General features: G+C 36.7%; 4 protein-coding genes across 7 annotated transcripts; all 4 read right to left on the bottom strand.

Annotated features, from left to right (window-relative positions):
• Positions 1-226: 226 nt before the first annotated feature.
• mydgf (myeloid-derived growth factor) lies at positions 227-5,230 on the bottom strand. The gene is made up of 6 exons (XM_084117442.1): positions 4,969-5,230; positions 3,636-3,686; positions 2,712-2,773; positions 2,462-2,543; positions 1,894-1,966; positions 227-981 (listed from the first exon to the last, which is right to left on the bottom strand). The coding sequence occupies exons 1-6, from the start codon at positions 5,116-5,118 to the stop codon at positions 902-904; spliced, it is 498 nt and encodes a 165-aa protein (XP_083973568.1). The 5' UTR covers positions 5,119-5,230; the 3' UTR covers positions 227-901.
• Positions 5,231-5,838: 608 nt separating this feature from the next.
• On the bottom strand, positions 5,839-9,766 carry loxl5a (lysyl oxidase-like 5a). Its single transcript, XM_084117441.1, has 7 exons — positions 9,521-9,766; positions 8,888-8,996; positions 8,663-8,800; positions 7,884-8,040; positions 7,684-7,779; positions 6,645-6,760; positions 5,839-6,567 (listed from the first exon to the last, which is right to left on the bottom strand). The coding sequence occupies exons 1-7, from the start codon at positions 9,651-9,653 to the stop codon at positions 6,561-6,563; spliced, it is 756 nt and encodes a 251-aa protein (XP_083973567.1). The 5' UTR covers positions 9,654-9,766; the 3' UTR covers positions 5,839-6,560.
• Positions 9,767-12,108: 2,342 nt separating this feature from the next.
• On the bottom strand, positions 12,109-15,332 carry mibp (muscle-specific beta 1 integrin binding protein). Of its 3 annotated transcripts, none has more exons than XM_084116797.1 (8): positions 15,125-15,332; positions 14,278-14,368; positions 13,711-13,759; positions 13,368-13,542; positions 12,977-13,048; positions 12,788-12,894; positions 12,613-12,698; positions 12,109-12,518 (listed from the first exon to the last, which is right to left on the bottom strand). In XM_084116797.1, exons 1-7 carry the CDS (start codon positions 15,148-15,150, stop codon positions 12,613-12,615), a joined length of 606 nt encoding a protein of 201 aa, XP_083972923.1. In that variant the 5' UTR covers positions 15,151-15,332; the 3' UTR covers positions 12,109-12,518. The 3 variants fall into 3 exon arrangements, with proteins under 3 accessions (XP_083972923.1, XP_083972925.1, XP_083972924.1); XM_084116798.1 differs by having other exon boundaries at positions 12,376-12,515; positions 15,125-15,293; XM_084116799.1 differs by lacking the exon at positions 13,711-13,759 and having other exon boundaries at positions 15,125-15,282.
• A 951-nt stretch (positions 15,333-16,283) lies between these two features.
• On the bottom strand, positions 16,284-25,107 carry atcaya (ATCAY kinesin light chain interacting caytaxin a). Of its 2 annotated transcripts, XM_084117350.1 has the most exons (12): positions 24,776-25,107; positions 23,561-23,654; positions 20,780-20,838; positions 20,460-20,696; positions 19,667-19,843; positions 19,311-19,413; positions 18,348-18,479; positions 18,144-18,230; positions 17,964-18,062; positions 17,837-17,872; positions 17,034-17,099; positions 16,284-16,955 (listed from the first exon to the last, which is right to left on the bottom strand). In XM_084117350.1, exons 2-12 carry the CDS (start codon positions 23,635-23,637, stop codon positions 16,925-16,927), a joined length of 1,104 nt encoding a protein of 367 aa, XP_083973476.1. In that variant the 5' UTR covers positions 23,638-23,654; positions 24,776-25,107; the 3' UTR covers positions 16,284-16,924. The 2 variants fall into 2 exon arrangements, with proteins under 2 accessions (XP_083973476.1, XP_083973477.1); XM_084117351.1 differs by lacking the exons at positions 23,561-23,654; positions 24,776-25,107 and adding an exon at positions 21,574-21,754.
• Between the last annotated feature and the right edge of the window lie 216 nt (positions 25,108-25,323).

Raw genomic sequence — 25,323 nt, forward strand, 5'->3', positions numbered from 1 at the left:
ATGAGAAAGTCACGCTTTCACATGCATTTCTAAAATTGCTGACAATGAGGTTTATGACACTTTTCAGATGCTCTTATGTAGATTTGTGCAGATTTAACAGAGATATGGACAAATATCACATTATAACCAGAATCTGCACACTTAGAAAGAATTTTAAAAAATACGTTTTAGCATATTTCATTTTTATTACACAGATCCTCCTCAAAAGACACGGCTGCAGATTGCCTGAAAACAGACTGCACCTTTACTTCATGCAAAAATATGAATAATACAAAAAGTCATTTGATTAGGAAATTGTGACGCGAGAACCAAAACGTTCTGATAACAGATTTATTAAAAAATTCCAGGACATCAGCTATCAGAGTAAAGCACGATTGGAAGTATAACTGTTTCTCTGTCTTTTCCTCCACCACAGAAATAATCAAAGGACTCTGACATACCCCAAAGATTGTTGTGGGAATTCTCTACAAGCGCCAGCTTAAGAAAGTAAGTACAGTGTGAGCATGAATGCGCTCCTGATAATCACATTTGCAGGTATCAAGGCTGAAACCCTAAACCCATAAACGCTGCCAAGAATAGAAATCAATCTACTGTTCTGAAACGAATTGGAAGAAGCCTTCATAACACCTCAGAAATATGAATAAATGTGCATTTTTTCCCCCTTAATGTCCGATAATAGATTTGTCGTCTACCTCATTGGATGATCAGTCCAGTTCATGGTCATTGGCGTAATGCTGCCTCTATAGAAAATCTCTGTAGTATTTCCTATCACAGGAAGTTTCTGTGTCTTGATTTCCTTTGCTTGATGTATATCAGTGAACAGTAAAGTGGCAGAGTGTCCATAGCCGTCAAATAACCAATGTCCTCGCGCAATAGGACAATCCTCTTTCGGATCGGCCAATCAGAGTTCATCGTGGCGTGTCCGAGCAATGACAAGGAGCTTGGAAAGCTCGGAACGGAATTTCCCATCTCTGTGGGTCACTAAAAAACAAGATGTGAATGATTAGAAACATACATAGTCAGTATTGACATTGCCATGTTTGTATTGATTTCTATGACTTGGAAAAACAGATTTGATCATAAAAATCTGATTTTTTCCATGTTTAAGTGCCATAATCGGGTCCTCTGTGCATCTACCAACCCAGAAAATGTGAAAAGAGACAACCCAGTAACTTTGTTTTGATAAGCCTTTCTCTGCAAGCATGTCAAACAATAAGCTGATCAGATTTCGCTCCCCTTCTGACATAGGAAGGGGATCTTATTATAATATTACCGCCCCGTAATCTGCACGTTTACGCCATTTGGTTTCGCAAGCGATAACAGTGTAACCCGTTCTAAGCCAATGGCAAAAGTTTATTTTATTTTAACACTATTTGACCAAAAAATGTCTTATAAAGACCTCAGGGAACTGTGTCAACTTGTGTAAAAGTTAAACATAATGTCGATGAGAAGAATCAATGTAACTCTAATGTACTAACCATTCAGAAACGTCCATGTGCGTCTAAAAGTGCAAGTCTCTATGTGAGGCTGCACTCGCTACTGGTTATTTCTGAGATTTTGGACGAGTGAGGTTATTCGCGTGTTTTGTTATTGTATCCAAAACTCGTGTAAAGGATCAGCCCTCTTCTGAACGGAGGCGGAGCAACAGCTCATTTACATTTAAAGGGACACACACACACACAAACGGTGCATTTTTGCTTTGTTTTTACTTTGACAAGCTATAATAAATGATATGAGATGAATTTTGAGCTGAAATTTCACAGACACATTCTGAGGACACCATAGATTTATATTACATCCTGTAATAATATGTCAGCTTTAAAATTCACTGATTTTCACAGGTTTTTCCGCGGCTGTATGAACCCGACTGGAAGGAGTAATATGCTGACTCACCTGCAGACTCTGACACAATATACTCTTCTTCCTTCAAAGCAACATCCCTCTGTCCTCCCACGGCCGTCTGGGACTGAGAAGAAGAGAAAGAGAGAGGATGAGTGACATGAGACAAGCCTAGAGGAGTGGGCTGGATAACAAAGAGATCTTGTCTAAAAAAAAATACATGAGACATGAACTTTTCTTATTTCCACCAGGGACAAGGCTACTAGAACAGCACCGGCATCCCGCTACTGAGAATCTCAGTGCGATCTGAAGATGAAGATCTTTTCACAAAGTCTTGATATGCAACACCTGTGTAAAAAAGGGCTGACTGCTTTTGATCTGAGAGCGACGAGCGTTAGGAATCTGAAATAAGGTTTGATCTGCGGCAAGTGTCAGTGTCACGACTGAGGATAAATTTTAAACATGCTTTTCAAAAAACATGTGCCAATTCTTTTTATGCACAAATAAAAATGTATCTTGGTCTATGAAATGCACAGGTTTCTTCATATTGAATCATACCTATTGCTGAGTGTTTCACTCACTGAGGTGGTGTCAGGTAGTGATGGATAGCTATGATACTTACATATGCGGTGGCGTACTCAATCTTCGCTCCTTTTATCTCGGCTTTGAACTGGGTGAAAAACAAGTAGGACTTTCCTTGAGGCCTATCGTGAAAATGACAGAGAAAAATCAATATCGTTCCCTCTTTCATCTCAAATTTCACAACACTGTTTGAAAACACAAGGCTAGATTTGCTTGTACCACTACTTTTTAGTATTGCATATGGAGTACAGCTTTTTATAACACCAATATAACAGCGTTTTTAAAGTTACCTCCATACTGAACAGGAAAACATCTGTTCGTCGTCACTCAGTCCGACGCTCATCTGCCATTGCTACAGGGAATAAAAGCACAAAGGGTTCACATTTAAGTCAGAAACGGAGCAATTCTGTGAAATCACGACGGCACATAATTGCTGTAATTTCCCGTGTCGTTAGTGGCGAAGTGATACATTTCTTGATGCCACAACAATAGCTGAGATTGTCTTAAAATTAAAAAATGTAATTGTCTAAATTGTGACACTATACACATGTGCTAATTAAAAAATAAACAGGGCAAACAAACAAACAGCCAACATAAGTCAATTCTGATAACTCCTGTATATTTGTGTGTGTGTGTGTGTGTGTAAATAAATGTAAGTGTATTTAAGTGTGGGAATGGAAGCATATAAACCAGAGAATATAAACCAGAGAGTAGCTGTAAAGTATAACAGATATACCAATAGTAAAAGCAACAAATAATAATACTAATACGATATCACTGGAAATGTATCAGTAACAGATATAACAATAGTAAAACCCCAAATAATAACAACAATAAACTAATTTAATCAAGATTTGGGGTTTGGGGAGGGGGGGATGAGGAAGAAGGCAAATAAACATAATGGTAGTAATGGAAATGGTTTTAATTATTCTAATAATGATATTAATATTATAATATTAAATTATTATAATTTTAATAAAAGTTATTATACGATTAAAATATAATAACGGACATCTCAGCACATGGGATTGGAAACAATAATGAATAATAAATATCTATATATAAGTACCTGCCATTCATCAATAATATCTAATACAACTGAATTAATCTAATAACTAGCAAAAGTACAAAAATCACAAGTTTGTTAGTGCAGAGTATTTACATTTTGAGAACTGTGTATTATCTGAGATTATAAATAACAGAATATGTCTTACCTCGTTGGTTCCTCCTTGAGATGCATATGTGAAGGTGCATTTATACTTTTTCTAAAACAAGAAATAGATCATTGTGAATAGATAAACAAGCTTCCACCCACGAAATATGCAAATTTTCCAGACTGATCTTTTGAGAATGACTCTGTATTGAAAAGATGCTGACCCTTACAAAAATAACCATGGTAACCATCGTTCCTGTCAAAAGCCTGACAGCTATTATTACTACAGTTATATAAAAATAAAAAAAAACACTGACAATGACAAGGATTCAGATTAAATACTGATTTAAATTTGATTGGCGAGATACACATAAAAACCATGGCCACTGTTGTCACACTTGACACAACTTATGTTTGAATTATGATATTTGATATAAAGGGATTGCTCACCCAAATTAAATTAAATACAATTCTTAATTCATTCGATAGCTTTATGTGAGGGACAGACCAAAATATTACGCTCTGTTGTAGCTCTTAAAGGTATAGTTCACCCAAAAATGAAAATTCTGCCATAATTTACTCACCCTTACCCCCAAACCTGTATACATTTCTTTCTCCTGATAAACACAAAAGAAAATATTTTGAAGAATGTTGGTAACCAAGTTGATGTTTTTTTTTAATACATATTATGGAAGTCAACTTTTTGGTTACTGACAGTTTTCAAAAAACCTTATTTTGTGTTTAGCAGGAGAAAGAAATTCATACAGGATTGAAACATTTTTAGGGTAAGAAAATGAAAACAGAATTTTCATTTTGGGGTGAACTAGCCCTTTAAGAGCTAGAGCGCAATATTTTGGTCTGTCCCTCACAAAACTATCGAATGGCGCACAGGTGATGGACGATTATTTTTTTCCTCAATTTAATTTTATGGAGAAATAAACTTAGGAGATTCATCAAAATATTGGGGTTTCAGAGACGACATGGTGAGTAAATAATAATATATAAAACATTATTAACTAAACTATTCCTTTAACGTATTTTTGAGCCGTTAGGGGGCGCGCTCAACGTCCGCGCCTCCACAACAGTCCAATGAGAACATGACGTGTGGATTTCCTTTCTACGCGTCGCGGTTATTCAAACACAGTATCCATTCATTAGTATAGAGTTTAATATGAACGTGTTTTTAACAGATACTAAGTACAGTAGGGCATATCGTTCCAAATGTAATACTGACTATGAATGAGAACTGGAAAACAACTATGTAAACACGAGATCGAGTCTATGCTAATCATTGAGGAAAAACCGCGAACATGATTCGTTTACATTTCTATCCAACAAAACATGTTGTGTTATAAATATTACGTTGCTATTGTATTAATGTACGTAATTCTCACCAGTTTAGCTGAGAAAGTCTGCACAACTCCTCCAGGTTTGACATCGAAGTCGAGTGTTTTGGTCCTGTCAGCGGAGGCGCGCGCCGCGCACAACACAACCAACAGTAGCAGGAGCTTCACACACGAGTTTATGTGATCATCGCATGCCATGATGCTTTATGGGTGAGAGATCTGTGCTGATGTTGTGATGAAAATATGCCAGCACTGTTCCTGTATGTTCTTCATAGGATGGGATAGTTCTGTGAATCGAGGTGTTGAGCATCTAGTGGACTGGAGTTGAACAACAACTCAGTTCTACAATTTACAGTAGCCCAAAAAAGGACACTTGGGTGATTTACATTCAAATATGCATATATGAAAATTTATGAATAACATTTTCATGACATAGCTTTTTTGAATGTACAAAAAGATCATTACTGTGATTGAAATATCACTGAATTCAATTTTTCCGATGATTGGAAGCATTAGATATGTAAAATATATGCAGTTAAATCCTCAAGGGTATATATTGCAACACAATATACATGTATTTCATTCAGGACGAGTTGGAAAGAATGTTTACTTAAGTTGCATCTGAACTGTAAACACACTGGCTCCTCTCTGTAACTTCTAATCATGAACATTAACAATTTTACAGACTAGGTAATGGATTAATTGTCTGAATTAGGTAGTTAAGCATACCAGCATTCGTCAGACATTTTCTTCACTTCTCTAAACATCATTCACCATCAGCATGTGTCCGTTTTCCCCAAAACTGTCTATGATTTACAGTTACCACTTTGTGGGTTTTTTAACTAGCCTACTTTTTTTACTATTGAAAATTGCAATCCACAAAACACATTTGAATCAAATTTCCACAAACACAGAATTATAATCATTTTGCTCATTTTAAAACTTCCAATAGAAGTATTCTCCATTGTCAACAAGGATGGAGTTTCCTTCTCACTTATGAATGTTTCTCTGTCCACAAATTCCACACTGGAATTCCTCTTTCTCGTGTCATTTTATACGTTCGGACAGATAGGAATGTTTCCGGGACGTTGTTGCACTCTCAGCATGTTTGGAGATCTTGAGCAAACTGAACTTTTATGACTCTGATGTCTGGCTGTGTTGATTTGACCCCATAGACCCATTATCAAATGAGCCATGACCTGAAATACTTCAGAAGATCACATATATACATATGAACCAGTGGTTAAAAAAACATAAACTAGTAGTAAAATCGATTTATGAGTGGACTATAAATCTGCCCTTTCTTTCTACATGTTTTTATGCTGTACACCTTTGTGAAACACTAGTATTTTATTAATCTTCTTTGACTGAAACTATGAATGTCATTTACTTGATGTTTACTAAAACTTTACTTTGAGTGCTGCAGTGGGAAATTACACCAAATTACAGAAATAAAAACAAAAATAAAAATATGATGAAAGAAATAATAAATGGAACATGTACTTTTTTGACAAATATTTCACAGTCACTTTGCTAGAAGAGTCTGTCGAGAACATAAATCTAGATAAATAACAATAAGACAAGTTAATGCCCAGTCGATCCATATGACAATGTGACCTTTGGTTGATTTCAGCTCTGGATCAGTATCTGTGAAATAAATAAACATCATTAATGCGTCAGCAGTTTTAATAAGATTTCTGATTCCACTCCTACTTTAAACTCACCCTGTGATTCTGCAGTTGTGTGCTTGGACGTACGACCCTGTGTATCTGATGTCACATCTAGCAACGTTATTGGAGAAGTCAGACTCTCGCACCTGGAAACCTGGGTTCACGGTCACCTGTCAGTGGTTCACATGGTTTCAAAACATGTCTCTAACTTTTGGTATAACTTAGGGTACCTTTACATAACAACGATGCACTAAAAAATAAAAGTTTTTCATGTCCAGACGACAACATTGTCAAAACGATCCCCTTTCACACAGATCTGTGAAAACGACTAAAAACACTGTATTCTGCTGCCAGGCCAGTAGATGGCGATATAACTTTGTAAAGAAACACTAAAGGTCCTTGCACAGTGAGTCCGAAATTTTCGTATGCATTTTTTCATATTCGTCATCCTAAAAATGCGTCACGCACAGAAACCTTGCACACTGAGTCCGAAGGGTATTAATTAATCCGTTGCGCCAAAATTCGCTAAACAATACAAAATGGCGTCTTCAAGCAGTGAGGATGGTTTTGTTGTCCTCTCTCTTCTTAAAAAGAGAAAAAATGAGGAAATATTGGGTTGCTTTGCTAGCGATTCTGGAGCCACATATTAAAAAGAAGACCACCAATATCCGTGAACCAATTGATCCAGAACAGTTCTGGATTTTGGCGTTCGCTTGTACGGTGGTTCTGAATTGTCAAAATACCTCTCAAAATGCTTGCTACGGATGCGAAAAATGCAGAAAATTGAACCCGATCCGAATATTTATATGACGGACGAAAGTTTCGGAGACAGTGTGTAAACGTGATTGAAACGACATAAGGTTGTATTTATTTTTTAACGTGCGAAAATTTCGGGCGCGAATGTAATATGCATAATGTCACCGTTTTCACAAATTTGCGTTGTTGAAGTTTACACGGAGGCAATAACGGTATAGTTTGCGTTTTCAGGCCCCCAAAACTCCATTGTCGTCTAAATGAACAGCCAAAAGTTTTCCGTTCTTTTTAGTTGAAAAAGTTGTCGTGTAAACGGCCCCTAACTAATCCAATGACTCACTTTTAGAATATAATCTCCAGGAGAAACATCGGTAACATCAATCCACTGACAGTCGATGTTGGCATGGTAGGTGTCATAACAGCCTGGGCTCAATCCCTGCTCCAACAAAAACAAAACCTTCTAAACTGGCTGATAAAACAGCTTAATTGTGGAATAAATAAGACATTTTCAATTGACACGAGTGACATTATTCTCCGCACCTGTGTGTGAGCAGTGCAGGCGTATCTTCTCCTCACACCTGGATCACAGCTGGTGTCCTCCAGACAAAAACTGGCTTTATGACCCTCAGCCACCTTTCTGCCCGTGGAGGCGTCCAGGAGGTCATAATTGCTGAAGGCATCCATGCTGTGATAATGTCTTAGGATGAAAACAAAGTAATATAGTAAAATAATTACTTTGTTATAAAGAAATTAATAGAAGAGTCATTTTTTTACTATACTTTGAGTTTCTGTAGCTAGTAACGCCAAGGTAAAAAAAACGCAAAGCATTTAAAGTCCCCCTGTGGTGAAAATCCAGTTTTTAATATTGTTTATATGTCTATGTGGTGTATTTAACATGCTTTAAGACAAACCATGTGTAAATTCATAAGTCGCTACCATTGCTGAGTATTTTCTCCTTAACAATGCGGTGAACCAAAGACAGTCTCAAAAACACGGTTTGAAATAGCTGGTGTTTCTGACGTCACAAACTACCTTGTAACCAATCAGATCAACGTGTGATCGTCAACGAGTGGATCTCTGAGCTGCCGCGAGTGAGTGGAGGCGGGGCTCATTTGCATATTCATAGAGGCAAGGGTGTAGAGTTACATTCAAGATATTTTAAGGCATGAATCAATTTATTTCAAGGAAAAAAATTTTAAATATGTAATTTTGGTGATCAAAGATGAGTTTTAAGGGATAAAATGAATGACTAGGGGGACTTTAACAAATATGCAAACATGTAATTACATGTAACGTTCTAGATTAGATCAGGAACCTACTGATGGCAGCTGTGCCATTCCCATTGATGATGTGGTTTCACAGGGAGAAAATCTGCTGTGCCTTGATTTTTGACCCTCTGAGGAAATCGGAGAAGCACTCTGTAATCAAGGTCCCTCACTCTCGCACCGTACGCTGAACTTGAGGGAAAAGGCAAATATTCCATTTAAAATGGTCAAGAAAAGTTGTATTTTTTGCTGCTATTGAAGTTTGGTTCGAGTCAGTACCTGGAGAGACAGTCTTCTTCTGCGGCACATCTTAATGTGTACATCTGCACTCTCTGGATATAAGATGCAGCTTGGATATAGTATGGATCAGGAATGAGATCAGGCAGTCCTGGGAAATGTTATTAGTCTTTAAATTTAAACGGTCAGACTATAAAGAGAAACAAATATTTAATAAGCTATATAAAATGCAGTTTAGAAACCAAAAGTAGCTTCAACATTTAATCTCAATGCTGTCTATGATAAATAAATGAGGTCGTTTGTCATTTCAAAAGTTTAATCAAGGTACCTGAACAACTTTTCAGTAGCCTATAAAAAAAAGTCAAGTTCGCCTGAGGTAATCAGCAACAGTACGCGGAAAGATCATTTTTCATCGGGATTGGACACAATATTGAGAAACCATGACAAGTAAATTGCCATTTATCACTTTACTCATGAGTTAACATCATACTCTATTGGTTTAATATACCATTTGTGTTTTAAAATGCTGATTTCTGGCCAACAGTGGGCGCCAAAAAGACGCGAGATCGACATCAGCTCGCGCCGCGGAAACGTCTTTCTTTAAAGACAGTCGACAGCCCTGAAAGACAAGGTAAAATTCGCACATTGACTTAAAAGTTCAAAATGTTGTTTTACCATTATGGAAATACCTTGTACCCTGACCCGTTTCTCTGTGAGGAAATCTACTGGCACTTCCATACGGGAGCATATTAAAGTAGAAAGAGTTTCTGCTGTTTACATGAGGACTCGTTGGTTCATCACCAATCATAGTTTCTCCTCCTCTTTCCTCAACTTGGAAGCGAGGATTTTCCGTATGTCTGTTATTAACATATGCCGAAGGTGAAGCTGAATTGGTTCTTGATGAAAGTTTAGAATTATTAGCAGTTTTACTCCCAGTCGAAGTGGAAAGTTGAGTTAGCGGATTCTCCTCAATACTGATAGTGGGTTCAGTAGCTGCAGTGGGTGATGTTCGTTTTGGGGTTTTGGAAAGTATGTTATGGTGTCCTGGTGCCCTTGAAGCTTTCACAGGTGCCAGTGTAGGTTTTTCAGTTGAGGTCCGCAGTGCTTCATCTGAAGAAAGTGCAGTTCTTTTTTCATGCAAAGACAGCTGATTATTCTTCATAGGAGATGTACGACCAGACACCATGTAGTGTCTTGCATCCATACCAGGACTGTGCTCTGGCACAGAGTTTGAATGGACCACATGCCCAACTGTGTGCATCCCATTGGCAAAACGTCCCATGAAAATCCTGCCTGTTGGCATCATATGCCTCGTCAATAAGAATCTTGTATGTTTTCCAGAAACAGGTGTGTGATATTGAGAACCGGAGCCCAGTAAACTGTAAACCTGTCCGTTAGTTTCCCACTTAATCTTGTGACTCCAGGGTCCATTACGCTGCGCGGTGCTAAAACACACCAGGACGCACAGGTAGAAGAAGAGAATGAAAGAATATTTCTTCATTTCAAAGTTATTGGACCAGGATGCAATAGAAAGTGTGGCACTTTGTGCTCCCCAAAGCTTTTAAATAAGAGCCCAGTATGAAGGCGGTACATTGGAGGCGTTTCTCTCTCCAAACTTTCCCACTTTTTCCTCTTAAAAGTTTCTCATAGACACACCACACATTTACAAATGGTGTAACACTTTACAATAAGGTTCTTTAGTTAACATTATATATTAACTAACATGAACTTACCATGAGCAATACATTTGTTACTGTATTTATTAATCTTTGTTAATGTTAGTTAATAAAAATAAAGCTGTTTATTGTTTGTTCATGTTAGTTCACAGTGAGTGCATTGACTAATGTTAACTAGATTTTAATAAAGTATTAGTAAATGTTGAAATTAACATTAAGAAATATTACTAAATGCTGTATAAATCCAGTTCATTATTAGTTCATGCTAATGTAGTTAACTAATGAACCTTATTGTAAAGTGTTGCCACAAATGGGAAATGTGGTGCCACTTTAATAGGAAATATGAAGTTAGTTGACAAAAACAAGTATAACAACTAAAATTAAGTTAAAAAAGGCCCGTAGACTATTTGTTTTGTAGTCTTTCTTCATTGCAGATTATTGAATATCTCAGTTTTTGCCACTAGATGGAGCAAAATATAATATTTATATATTTGAGACCTTTTATTTAATTGCATAAGGGTTTATTATTGACATAATTTAAACAAAATGACTACCTTTGTCAATACATTAAGTGAAATATTATGAATGTCTTATTCATGCCATTATCACAAGAAAATCTGCCCTACGAAATGTTTAAACCATTCCAATTTTCTAATGACGACAATTGCTCTTAATAGCGATGAATGTCTTCACTTTCCCCTTCCACTTATTTCATTACACAAATATTTGAAGTGAATGTGTAGGCATTTGTCCTATGAGAAAGGGACACTATTGAAAAGCACATAGGCACATTCAACACGGATTTTAAAGCATGAGCTAAGGGTTTATTCAGGAAAATGTCTAGACAATGTTTGTTTTCATGCAAGTTGAAGTTAAGCATAGGCTTTATTACAGAGCGATACATTTTAGAGCCAAGCTGGAACTTGTGTTGGAGCGGAAAAGCTGATTGTGGAGATCACCATATATACATTTAAAGGTTACATCTTTATGAAAATAATCCATGAGTTTAATGCAAGCTAATTTGGGAGAGAGAAAAAAAAATAACTCCCAGGAATGAGATTTGTCAGGTTATTTTTCATTTTTAAGACCTCAGAAGGGGAAAAAAACCATGGACATTAGTTAATGGTCATTTAATAGTTACTGGTCCTGTTATTTATCATACTACCATGGTATTCAGTTCTTATCTTTAAGTAAACATATTCATATTATTTGATAGCTTTAAACCCATTACCTTAATTCTATTTTCCCCTTGTTCAGATCAGGCTCATTTGACATTAAAACAAATTCCTTTAGAAATATTTTACATAAAAAAAAGCAAATGGTCAGTCACAATGGGCAACAAATCCAGGGCATGGCAAAGTATACAAAGCACCAAATACACTTAAAATGGTCAAAGTTAAAGTGTTACAATGAACACTAGCATTTTCATAAAAGGAAGACCTTGGATTGAGTATCTGGGTAAGAAAAGTTTAAGAACCCGAATTAAAAATTTAAAATTAAAAAGTAGAATTGACATATACAGTTAAATAATAGAACAACACATGGTCATTGTGGGTGTAAAATGGAAAGACTTGACAAATGTAAATATAAAAGTCAAAGCACAATGTTTATTGGTTCACATGAACAATCAAGCTTTGGAAGTTCATTTTTATGTGGTAAACACCATTTCAAAAATTAAGTCACCAGGGAGTGCTTTGAAAGAGTCAGTCACAAAAACTATTAAAAAACTTAAATAAAAAAAACTTAAAAATATGGAGACAGTCCTTAAAGAGGTAATTAATTAGGGATGCACCGATACCGAGCTCATGTACTCGTAAAAATGCTCCGATACCAACAACATTCCTTAAAGAGGTAATGCAAAAAAGTTCCTCCACAAGTATTTAAATTACATTCCAGTCAAACTATTTACAACAATTGCAGGTTTAAAAAAACAGGACAATTCAAGTTAGATTCGTATTTACAATATAGTACAGATGATGGGCGGCAGCCTGCTCCTGCTGAAAGACAAAAAACAAGTTCCTTTATTATGGCACATAAACTTATGCATAATTTATTAATAATTCCACCTAACACCTGGATTGGCCATCTCACCTATAAGCGGTTCAGAAGTGTATTGTGGATGTCTTCGTAAAGCTGGTTGTACATTTCATCTTTTGTTTTCAAGCCATCCAAGTATTCTGTTGAAGTAGACGTGACACAGAATTAATATTTATCAAAAATATTGTGTGTTTTTGTTCAAACTCAATGTGAAGAACCTATATCATACCAATTGGCAGACCGCAGTTCTCCATGTCATATCTGTGTTTGAGGTACATGGGCCACACGTGACCATCAAACAGTCCAGGAGGGTCAGGAACGGTGTACTGCCTTGTACTGAAATAAATAATACATACATTTATTTAAGCTGCTCATATTTAGCACAATTCATGAGTGTTTCAATATAATTATATCACACCTTCTCCGCCTCTTGCACTCCTCGTACGGGATGCTTATGTAATAAGACTTGTCAAAGACGTCCAGCAAAGGCCTGTTTAGGGAGAAAAAGATCAACGTCAAGATAAAAAGATCACACCTTTAAAGTGAACACCGTCAATGTAACTGCGAACGAAGTCATTTACTGATTACTGTACTTCTACACAGCTGGTTTAGAAATCAGCACATGCCAGTTCCACGCCAATAGCTCAGAGTCTCCTTATCTACACCCCCGCAGGGAGTCACATGACTGGTGTGTACGTCGTGTACCCTAATGTCTCCTTACATGCACTGAGCATATGTAACCAAATGTCCCAAGAATCTAATCTTTTCAATTCATGCAGTTCAGGCCACCATAAAGTCGTGTGACTCACTTGTAGTTGTACAGTAGAAATCCTTCTACGATGAGAATGTGCACTTGGCTCTCAGGGTCGTCCATTTCTGCGGCCGGGGTCAACTGGATGCCGTGTGATCGGGCGAATTTAACTGGGTTCTCCTCCCAGCCCTTGATGGTATTCACCATGGCCTCCATATCCAAAGATGTGATCACTACAAAAGCAGAACAAAATATTTTAGCGCAAGCACAAACGTTGCATTTTAATTTAGCAAAGCCACACTGGAGAATGAAAATGGGTTGGGAGGGACATTTTAAAATCTTTGTTATGGGAGGCGATGCGTAGAATGAGTTATGCTCTCCTACGATTTATATATTCTTACCATCCCACTGTTTAAAGCCATCCGCTCCGACTGCTATCTGATCCGGCGGCTGAAATAACAGTGACCAGTAAAACACTGCAGCAGATGCCGTCATGTATATTACAGAGCCAGACTGCTGATCTAGAATCAGGTCTCGGCCATCATGACCTGATGAATAGAACTTGATAGATGGGAGGAAACTGATCTTGGATCAGCACTTTTTGAGTTCTTACATGCCATTTACACTGACCCTCTTATCACAGCCTTATACAAGTAACCAAATTAAAAGTTTTATCACTTTAATAGAGGAAAAGCAAATGTAAAGAATCATTGAAGGGTTTATTATATTAAAGTTAATGTTACTTCTTATTTAAGTCATGTATGCAGTACTACTAACAGACAAGAACAGAAAGCTACAATTAAAACGGCACAGCAAATTAAATACTAAAATTTAAAATCTACTGTTGAATAACAAAAATGATACACTACAAGGGCTCTTAGTCCTTAGCTGTAACTTTTAGAAAGCTGACAGAAAACTAACCAGAAATATTAAATATCAATATTAAGCCTATATTTAGATGAACTCACCTTGAAAAAGTCATCCTGGTGAACCACACAGCAGTTTGGTAAGGCTTTGATTAACCTTTCAGTCAGGGTGGTTTTACCACCATTAGTCACACTAAAAATGAGTGAATAACAAAAGAAATGTTAAAAATAATAATACAGAGTTCAAAAAGAACGTCAAAAAGCAAAACGATTAAACTTGTTTTAAAAGTATAATGATCTTTCATTTAATAGTGTATGTTAACAGTTTAATCATATACAATTGGCGGGATGGTTTCCTCAGTTGGCTCATAACAACAAAAAAAGATACCATTGTTGTTTACCCGCGTGTTCAATACACGCAATTCATGTTCAATATCTCTTAAATTATTTAATACGCTTAAAAAAAAATCATAAAAGTAACTTTCAGTGTCTTTAAAGTCACTGTTACTTTACTATTTCGTCCTTTGTTTTAAAGCAAATGGTGGGCACGCACAAACACATTACAAATCAAAAACAACATTAAAAAGGAAACCTCAAAAAGAAAAAAATACTGTTAATTTACCTCACACACATTCACAACAACAATACAAGAATAATAAATGAATAGATATTAAGGCGCGAATAGCCGTTATAAAACATTCATAAACTTCGGCGCGCTCACAAATTTAAATCTCCCGCTCAAAACATAAACAAACGTTTCAAAGCTCGCGATCCTGTGAAAGCACGCATCCAACACGTCATGAGTGAGAATAAAAGACGGCAATAATATAATAAATTACTATCTGTATAATATATCATCTTAACTTAAAAATATTAAAAGCCACATGGCTGGCTGGACTGTAACTATTACACCTAGTTGTTCATAATATAACTCTAAAAAGTCACTTACCCTCCTATTCCAATGATGTACTTCATTGTATCCGATCTGGTTTGAGTTTTACAACTTAAACTCCGCAAAACGCCTAAAATTAAAGGTTAGCTTAAAGTCCTGCTTGTAGGTAAATTTTCAATCTTGTCTCCGTACTTCGTAGTAACTGACTGGTGAGTACTAATGGGGAACAAAGTTGCACGTGGGCATATAACCAAAGTCTTGCGTCATAGAAAGAGGCGTGGCTAAAGTGCTAGGAAACCAATCGCGGATCACTCAGAGAGAACATTCATATAACAGATTCAGCCTATAAATTCCCACGAATTTAATACAATTTGTGTATGATTAGAACAAATAAGCAAACAGTTTTTAAATACTGTTTTTCTAAATCAGCATGAACAAACTGTACTGTCAACAGTCCTTTGAATCATTTTAGCTGGTTATCTTTAAAGGACATTTTTGAAACGTATATTAAAATTAACAACAGTGTAAGGAAAGTTTACAGTTAAATGCCACACAATACAATATTATAAATCATATGACAAGGATAGTGTCACTTAAACTTATTTAGGTCTATCTGTTTTATGTTATCACAAAATGCTGACAGTTTATGGATATCCTCAATGGACTCTCAAATATTTAGGTGAGGGGTCAGAATAATTGAAGGGCAAAATCACATGCATTGTGTGTGGGTACAGTTAATAATACATCACATGTCTTTTATAATCAAAATTAAAAATTCAAATGCACTTGAATGTTATTGACTAGAACTACTAAATCCAGCTTTTGTCAAAGATTATGGTTAATAAAGGTAATGTTTCCCATTTCCAAATGACAGTGAGGGTCATTTTTTATTTAGGTCTAAGAGTGTGACTGGTCACTCCTTCGTAAAGACTGCTGATATAATAGTCACATACACACATATAAATAGTCTGTCACATCATGGAAATACGAAAATAACTATCTTGTGATTAGATGCAATACTTCTACGCAATTATTTGTAGAAGTCAGGAAGTTGATTTGTTTGATAGGATAAGTTGAGAGGTAATATCCCACCTTTGTTTTAAATTTAAGCAAGAAATGTTTTTACCCTGTAAAATCAAAATTTTACATTTATACATTAGCTTTCAGAACACATGATCAGTGATTCAGATATAAAGATAGACAAAAGAAAAGACAATATTGTTCGCGTACACGTAGCAGAATGTTTAATTTTTCATAGCAAACATAAGGCAACATAAAATACTGCTGAATACATTAATGTCAAAATGTTTTCAGAGATGACTGGCACTTATCATTTACAAAAGCTGCTCATTAAACAAGGGGTTAAAACGTTCAAAAAACATCCAAGAAAGGATTCCAGGCAAACAGAACTGGCGAAATGGAATAAAGTTACATTCGATTTGAGCGCATACACACAGAGAAGCACATGCACCACCAATCAAATCCTGAGCGGACACATCCGTCAATTAAAGGCAGGTCACATGACATTCTCAGAAAGCAGGGAACGGCCTATTTAAAAAAGCATTAACTGCAAAGAGGCTACAATGCATGATGGTACATCCTGATACCGAAAACAGCAACGTTTCTCTGTGCGTCGTTCCATTTGTTGGTGGATTTCGAGATGCTTTTTTTATTTTATTGTGCCTTTGCAGACGAAAGCGAGATCAGCTTGCCTTCTCACCTGCGTACTTACAATTCAAGTTTCTGCTTTGTTGCTGATCTGAAACTAGTTTTGCGTCGTCTAATATGTATATGAATAATTTGGGAATATGACAAATGGTCCAAGATCAGCAACAAGAACATTCCCGCTTGTCCCGCTCAGAGTCCAGGCTCTTCAGTCGTTGTTGTCCTGGAGACAGAAAGTATTTTAATGTGCCGTTATATGATCCAATCACGGAATAATGACGTGTTATGCGTGTTTGCTCACCTCTCTGGATTGGCTGGCTTCTGTTGCTGTTCTTGATGCTGTTGTTCTTTCTGTTCCTGCTCCATTCTACAAAGAAAAGTGCATTCTGGGTAACTTATTCTATTATCCAGTCACAATTGCTGCGTCCCAATTCGCATACTATTCGAAATTAGAAATGAGTATTGCAAAGATACCCGGATGGTCTACTTTTTCCAGTTGAAATCTGAGATCCGGCTAATATTACCCACAACCCATTGCACGCTGGACGAGGTTTCGATTAGAACTACAAACATGAGTACAAAGTGTTACAAATAAAACTACAAACATGGCGAATTTGTGTCGGTTAAGTAGATAAAGTTTAGATAAAGGTGTTTGAGTGATTAATAATCAGTATCTAACTTGATGAAAATATATTTATTCAATGTTATCCACATCTGAAACATTATTGTGAACCTTTGTAAAGATACGTTTGGTCATTATTAACTTTTAAATGCATCATTATGCATTAATATGAGGGGAGTGTCCGTATGAAAGACCCGCGACTGCAGATCAACGTGATTCTGCATTTCTCTCTGATACGGTAGGAAATTAAATAAAATTGAATGTGGAAGATTTTAACTGTGATAATATGATTGACAGTTGAGTTTAAATAGTGACATTCTTCTGCTACACACTCAAAATATGTACTTTTTCTTCACAAAAACAGTACATAATTTTAGGGTGTGGTATAAGAAGGTGAATTGGGACGCAGCAAATGGGAGTCTCCTCTTCCGGTTTAACTAACAAGAGCCAAATAAACCAATTTTGAGGACTTTGGTGATTACCTCTCTTTTCTAGCATTGATTCTTTCCTCTTCAAATCTGCAAAAATTGACAAATTGACCTCGTAAATTTGGTATCAGGTTATGGGTTTGGTTAGAAGAGGGTATGTATTTGTTTGAAATCTCCTTACTGTAAGATGCACTCTGGGATCTGAATATGATCCATAGGAACAATCTTTTCCAGCTCTTCCAGGCTGTGCACGTAACGGATCTTGTTCATGAACTTCACACTGTGGAGCATAAGATATCATTTATGAGCGTGTCTGAACCTTTAGTGAACTTTATGTTCATGCGTTGTTAACCATGTTTACCTGATGAAGGGTTTGGAAATTGCAAGGACTGTCCGGATAAACCAGGAAGGATGAGTGATGATCAGAGACTTTAGGTTTTTCCTCAGTCTGATAGATAGATAGATTTATAGATAGATAGATAGATTTATAGATTTTGATGAAATTAACATGAATCTATTTGAATCTATCGCTCTATTTGCACTAAAGCGATCACTGTTTCCGTACCTTCTGTCGATCATCTGATAGCACTTCTTCAGCCAGCTGATCCCAGGCATCTTACTCCGCGGTGTTCCTCCGTTCATGTAGATGATCAGGTAATCCTCCGCGACCAGCATCTCCAGACTGCTCACCACATACCTGAAGACCAGTGTTCAGGACACTCATTACAAGTCACCTGAGTTACCTAATCAGATTACGTTTACAAGTAACTAGTAAAGTAGCAAGTTACTTTTCCACATTTATTGACTGACAGCTCTCCTGTCCTCATGTTGAGAGAAATAAAGTGAGGAGGTGTTGTGTGTGTGTGTGTGCACGCGCTGTATAAACATGATTGTTATTTTAGTTCTAGATTAAATGTGAACATGCATTTACTCATCTCACTTGCACGAAAATATAAAGAAATATAAGAAAATATAAAATTATAATTTATAATCAACTATATTAAATTACACAAATATACTTTATGTATTTAATCTCTCTTTATTAATCAAGATTTGCTGCTGACATTCAATGATCTAATTCAACCATACTAATAAGAAAAAATGACTTTAGATTAGATTTATAAATGAGTGTTGAACTTCCTTTAATCCAGAACAGCAGCACATCAGAGAGGTTTGTTTGAGCGGCGCCCTCTACTGTACAGCTGTAAATATGCATTTCCCTCAGCCTGAGGCTTATTCATTTCCCTTATGGTGTGAAAGGGCCTTAACATTTGCCAAAAATAGAACTTTTTTTGTTGTTATTAAAAAATAAACATGCAAGCCCAGCCCAGGTGAGAAAAAGTAATGCAAAGGTAATGTAACGTATCATAAAAAGTAACTAAGTATTGCAATTAGTTACTTTTTTGGGGTTTATAATATTGTAATGCATTTCTTTTAAGTAACTTTCTCCAACACTGGTGAGGACAGCAAAGCCAAATCAAGACAAACACACAACAGGATTGTAGAGTCTGGGTTAGCTGTGTCTTACAGAAAGAGGTTTTCCATCAGGTAATGGTAATCCTGGCAGCTGCTGTCGGGAAGATAACATGCTGTGAACACAATGATGGCGTTCAAGCCCTCGCCATAGTATCCTGAAGAAGAGAGAGAGAAGCATTCAACTCAACTCAAGTCTCCTTCATTAATATAGCACTTTTAACTGTATAGATTGTTTCAAAGCAGCTTTACAGTGATAATAGGAAATTAAAGTAACATATTGTTTGGCTTTACAGCAGCTCTAGAATAAAGTTACTGTCCAGCTAAAGTTAGTTTGATTGATTGATTCGCTCAAGACACAGCGACGGCTATATAAACGGCATAAACCATGATGCGGGTAACGTGACGTACCTCCGTGCGATATGACGCGCAGATAGGGTCGTATGACCTGCATATCGATGCGATGTTCCTGTTCTCCGATGATGACGGTCCTCCACAGACGCCCGTTGACCCCCGTCCCGTCCAAACCTTCTCCATCAGCGTCACTGTCAGCAGGAGGAGCTTTGACTGAGGCCACGGGGGTGTCATCTGACCAACGAGAGAACATCAGTATCTCAGTATATCTATCTATCTATCTATCTATCTGTTTATCTATCTATCTATCTATCTATCTGTATATCCATCCATCTATCTGTCTATATATCTGTATATCTATCTATCTATCTATCTATCTATCCATCTGTCTATCTCAGTCTGCTATCTATCTATCTATCTATCTATCTATCTACAGTATCTATCTATCTATCTGTCTGTCTGTATATCCATCCATCCATCCATCCATCCATCTATCTCTGTCTATATATCTGTATATCTATCTATCTATCCATCTGTCTATCTCAGTCTGCTATCTCTATCTATCTGTCTATCTATCTCTGTCTATATATCTGTCTGTCTGTCTATTTACCTATCTATCTATCTATCTATCTGTTTATCTATCTATCTGTCTATCTGTTTATCTATCTCTATCTATCTATCTATCTATCTGTCTATCTATCTGTATATCCATCCATCCATCCATCCATCTATCTATCTCTGTCTGTCTATCTATCCATCTGTCTATCTCAGTCTGCTATCTATCTATCTGTCTGTCAGTCAATCTATCTATCTATCTATCCTGGAGCCATGAAGAACAGCGTATCCTTACCCTCCCACTCCAGGTCATTGCCGTTGGTTATAAACTCGAGCGAGTCCGTATCATCGGGCGTCTCGATATCATCCACATTAATATCCAGATCATCGGGCGTATCCAGGAAGTCGTCAGAGAGCAAGGACCCTTCGCTCTGGTCCAAAGACACGTTCATATCCGGCGCCACCAGTGTGCGCCGCTTCCGGTGAGCTCCGCCCCCTCCGGCTCCACCAATGAGGAGAGAGTTTGGGGGAGCTGAGCCAATCAATATGACAGAGGAGCATTATGCAAATTATCACTTTAAACTAAACGTTTCCGTATGAAACAAAATCACTTACAAGTTCTCCCCTCGCTCAGGGTGCAGGAAGAGTCCATGTCACCCTCCGCAGGAAGTGGCCTAGAAAAGGACAATATTTCAATTCACTTAAAATGGAAAAACATGAGGGTGAGTAAATGACAAAAAAGGTGAACTGTTTCTTTAAGACGGTACTCGTCAATATTTAAATTCAGTTAAAACGCCAGCTGATTTTTAATTGAAACTTTTGTAGGAAAGAAAGCACTACATTTAAAAAAACATGAGGGTGAGTAAATTACAAAAATAATGTATTTTTTTGTTATTTTTTTATTCGTTTTTTTTTTTTTTAATAGGTGAACTGTTTCTTTAAGACGGTAGCAGATTGTGATATGCTAATGATCAGCATGGGCCCTCGGGGTCGGTGCACACGCAGCTGATAAACAGAGGGGGTTGTGAGATCCGCTGGGGTTCACAGATGCTGCTCCTGTGCTAAAAGACTATTCAACTCGCAGTTGTCATTGTTTCCCCCATTTCAGACGACGATGACAAATAAAGACTGTTATCAGCGCGACCACGTCAACAAAGCAAAACATACCGTAGAAATGCACAATACTAACATATGTAAATAAATGTATGAATCACAGACTAAATTTGGCACCATGTTATTTATAACAACAACAGCTTCCCTGTGGAGCGTCATCAGATTTCTATCTCTTACAGAGGCTGTTTGAGATAAAACCATAATGCACCATCCACAACTGTTTCAATCAATGTGTATTTGATCAAATGTATGATTTAAAAAATCAAAACTGCACAATGAAAGCTGCTCTAGTTTACCTGCTGCTCAAGACGAAGAGGCTTTTCTGATTCTGCGAGTTCTTACTCCACGCTAGCGTGAAATCTCATGGTCTTAACGCTGTTTAATATTTCAAAAGCATCATGCTGGAGCTGCTCCTGTCTCCATTTTCCTGGTGATGCTGTCTTGTGTTGTTGGCATCTCGCTGAGTCACATGACGCGGCTCGTTCCCATTTAAGGAGAGAGCTGCACCTGCTCCCGTCTGCGCTCAGGATTCGCTGACGAAACCACGCTCTTTTCCTTTTTTTAAAGCCTGTATCTATCTGGGATAGCCTTCGAACTTCAAGCTCTTTTTCTTTCTATCTAAATTATTACTTCAAGCTTTTAGACTTTCTCAAGCCAGTTTACTAATAAAAACAATTAAATGCATCTTCAGCAGCTTCAAATTTCATGCATCCCACAAAGGCTATAAATGTACTTTATGTAGGGGTGTAAGTGTAACAATATCATGTCACAATATCGCAATACAAAAATGCAACAATATGTATCATGGATTCTGACGTGTATAGTTCAACCAAAATAAGAGAAAAAGTTTTAGTGTCAGTATTACATTAAACTACTATATATAATGTTGAATATAATGTATAATAATGCAATGGGGAATATTTGTTCATCCTGATAATGCCATATTGTTTTATGTTACCAGTAAAAAGTGGCAAACATTATTTTAAATATATCTAGCCAGTGAAAGAGTGCAAGCATATTCGTCTAAAATAATTCCGTATTTTCAGCTTCAGAATCATGAATATTGTTATTCTGGTGTCTTTATGTTCCTGTTCATTGGGTTTCCAGCGCCAAGTCCAAGCCTAATCATTTACACTCACAATAGAATATAAAATTTTGCATTTTAATCAACAGTACATTTTTTGTTAACCTTTTATCATGTGTCTTGGAGTATCACAATAATATTGTATTGTGAGTTCAGTATCGAGACGTATCAAATCGTGAGTTCAGTATCGAGACATGTATCGAATCGTGAGTTCAGTATCGAGACATGCATCGAATCGTGAGTTCAGTATCGAGACATGTATCGAATCGTGAGTTCAGTATCGAGATATGCATCGAATCGTGAGTTCAGTATCGAGATATGCATCGTATCGTGAGTTCAGTATCGAGATATGCATCGAATCGTGAGTTCAGTATCGAGACATGCATCGTATCGTGAGTTCAGTATCGAGACATGCATCGTATCGTGAGTTCAGTATCGAGACATGCATCGAATCGTGAGTTCAGTATCGAGACATGCATCGTATCGTGAGTTCAGTATCGAGACATGCATCGTATCGTGAGTTCAGTATCGAGATATGCATCGAATCGTGAGTTCAGTATCGAGATATGCATCGTATCGTGAGTTCAGTATCGAGACATGCATCGAATCGTGAGTTCAGTATCGAGACATGCATCGTATCGTGAGTTCAGTATCGAGACATGCATCGTATCGTGAGTTCAGTATCGAGATATGTATCGAATCGTGAGTTCAGTATCGAGATATGTATCGAATCGTGAGTTCGTTCAGTATCGAGATATGTATCGAATCGTGAGTTCAGTATCGAGATATGTATCGAATCGTGAGTTCAGTATCGAGATATGTATCGAATCGTGAGTTCAGTATCGAGATATGTATCGAATCGTGAGTTCAGTATCGAGATATGCATCGTATCGTGAGTTCAGTATCGAGATATGTATCGAATCGTGAGTTCAGTATCGAGATATGTATCGAATCGTGAGTTATGTATCGAATCGTGAGTTCAGTATCGAGATATGTATCGAATCGTGAGTTCGTTCAGTATCGAGATATGTATCGAATCGTGAGTTCAGTATCGAGATATGTATCGAATCCTGAGTTCAGTATCGAGATATGTATCTAATCGTGAGTTTAGTATCGAGATATGTATCGAATCGTCAACATGAGGGCATCGTTACACCCCGAACTATGAATTTTCATAAAAAGAAAAGATGCACACATACCCGGGGAAATCATCATCCAGCCACTCGTCTCTCGCCTCGATCATGTCCATCAGCGGGCCGAAGTCAACGCTGCCCATGCTGAAGAATCCAGGACCTGAAAAACGCAGTCAAATCCTTCCCTCAAGAGTTCAGGCACAAATTATCTTGATGCGTTTTTATCTAAACATGATTATTTTTCATAGGAAAATATTTTCAGGTTGCATGCCGATCATATGGGTGTCATGTGACACTGGCTCCATCAATCCACACCAGAGGAATTTTAGTGTGCTACGGATTAATGGGAAAAATCATTTTAATCCCTGTTTTAATCCCTGGATGAACAGGTCTTCACTTTGATGTGGAGATAATTCCCTTTTGTTCACCTTTGAATTGTCCCTTTGAATTAGGAGGGTTTTTTTTTTTTTGTCTGAACATTTGTCTGAAGAATTTATATTCTAAATTTAGTTACAGAAAACAAAACAAACAACTGGGTAATTATAGTTAACTACAACAAAGATTTTATAAAAAAAAACTTTTTTTTTCTAAAAAAATCTGTTACTTCCAATAAAATAAACGTTAACTTTTTATTTTATTTTAACTAGTTGTAAATGCAACTTTTCTCAATAGCATATCTGAAAATAAAATGACTGGAAAAAAAGGGGGACACTTTATAATTAGGTTTCATTAGTTAACATTACTTAACAACTTTATTTAACAAGAACTAATAATGAACTGCACGTATACAGCATTTATTAATCTTAGTTAATGTTAATTTCAACATTTAGTTACACATTATTAAAATCAAAAGTTGTTTTCGTTAATGTTAGTTAATGCACTGTGAACTAACAATTAATGACTGTATTTTGATTAACTATTATTAACAAAGATTTAATATGACACCTTATTGTAAAGAGTTACCATAAAAATCAATAAAAACTTTCTAGACATATTTTTTGTAGATTGTTTTTTTTTTTAAAGCAACAACAGCTAAAAATGACAAAAGCAAAAAAATTACTTCAAATAAAAAATAAAAAAAAATCATAAAAACTGTAATAGTAGAAAGTAAATTATAAATTGTAACTTGAAACTTTACGGTAGTGGCTTGAACGCACTAAAACACTATTTTTCAGAAATTCGTGCAATAAATGCATCCCATTCAAAGCATATTAATTGGTCAAATCTGGCAAAATGCAGTCTTAGACTAAAATAATAACGATTCTTTATTAATCTACTCACAGACGGATCAGGTTATTCCCGGCGAACTGCTTATCTTCGCCCTTCATCCAGACAGAGCAGAGCGCAGGTGTTGATGCAGGTGTTGGTCCAGGAGAAACACAAGAGTCCTCTGTTCACTGTGAGGAAAAAACTACACACTCTCCAGCTCACAAACACACACTTTCACACTGAATTCAGCCCATGTGGTTTCTAGAAGCTGCGGTTTAAATCCAGAAATGACCAGTAAGGATGCTTTAGGAATATCTGTAATATTCCTTCTCGTCCTGAATGCTGAATCTCAGGATGAATAGAGCATCTGTTATTTGGGCACTTCCACATCCTCGAAACACTGGAACAACAGAGCCTTTGAAACCAGTTTGATACAACCCTCTGAACCCACAGGTGGCGCTAATGTACAAGACATATATATCTGCTTATTTTGGATGAGCGAGACAATTAGCTTATTTACTTAAAACATTAAAAAAAATACATAATATCTCTAATCCATATGTGCAGATGTAGTTGTTTATCTTGTAAAATGTTATATTATTATATGTATTGCAATCCTT

Source organism: Abramis brama (assembly GCF_963993115.1).
Source record: "Abramis brama genome assembly, chromosome: 6".
Classification (NCBI taxonomy): Eukaryota; Metazoa; Chordata; class Actinopteri; order Cypriniformes; family Leuciscidae; genus Abramis; species Abramis brama.

Bases quoted from the DNA above. Each gene is read 5' to 3' on its own strand.
- mydgf (XM_084117442.1), bottom strand. From the start codon at position 5,118: ATGGCATGCGATGATCACATAAACTCGTGTGTGAAGCTCCTGCTACTG. The intron at 2,544-2,711 runs GTAACTTTAAAA...TTTTCACGATAG, and splicing joins TTTTCCTGTTCAGTATGGAG to GCCTCAAGGAAAGTCCTACT. The intron at 1,967-2,461 runs GTAAGTATCATA...TCTTCTTCTCAG, and splicing joins TTGAGTACGCCACCGCATAT to TCCCAGACGGCCGTGGGAGG.
- loxl5a (XM_084117441.1), bottom strand. From the start codon at position 9,653: ATGATTGGTGATGAACCAACGAGTCCTCATGTAAACAGCAGAAACTCT. The intron at 7,780-7,883 runs GTGCGGAGAATA...TTGTTGGAGCAG, and splicing joins CCTGCACTGCTCACACACAG to GGATTGAGCCCAGGCTGTTA. The intron at 6,761-7,683 runs GTGAGTCATTGG...AACCACTGACAG, and splicing joins CTGGAGATTATATTCTAAAA to GTGACCGTGAACCCAGGTTT.
- mibp (XM_084116797.1), bottom strand. From the start codon at position 15,150: ATGAAGTACATCATTGGAATAGGAGG. The intron at 12,895-12,976 runs GTGTGATATAAT...TATTTATTTCAG, and splicing joins GAGTGCAAGAGGCGGAGAAG to TACAAGGCAGTACACCGTTC. The intron at 12,699-12,787 runs GTATGATATAGG...CTACTTCAACAG, and splicing joins GAACTGCGGTCTGCCAATTG to AATACTTGGATGGCTTGAAA.
- atcaya (XM_084117350.1), bottom strand. From the start codon at position 23,637: ATGGGCAGCGTTGACTTCGGCCCGCTGATGGACATGATCGAGGCGAGA. The intron at 18,063-18,143 runs GTAAACATGGTT...TATGCTCCACAG, and splicing joins ATTTCCAAACCCTTCATCAG to TGTGAAGTTCATGAACAAGA. The intron at 16,956-17,033 runs GTGAGCAAACAC...TTCTGTCTCCAG, and splicing joins AAGCCAGCCAATCCAGAGAG to GACAACAACGACTGAAGAGC.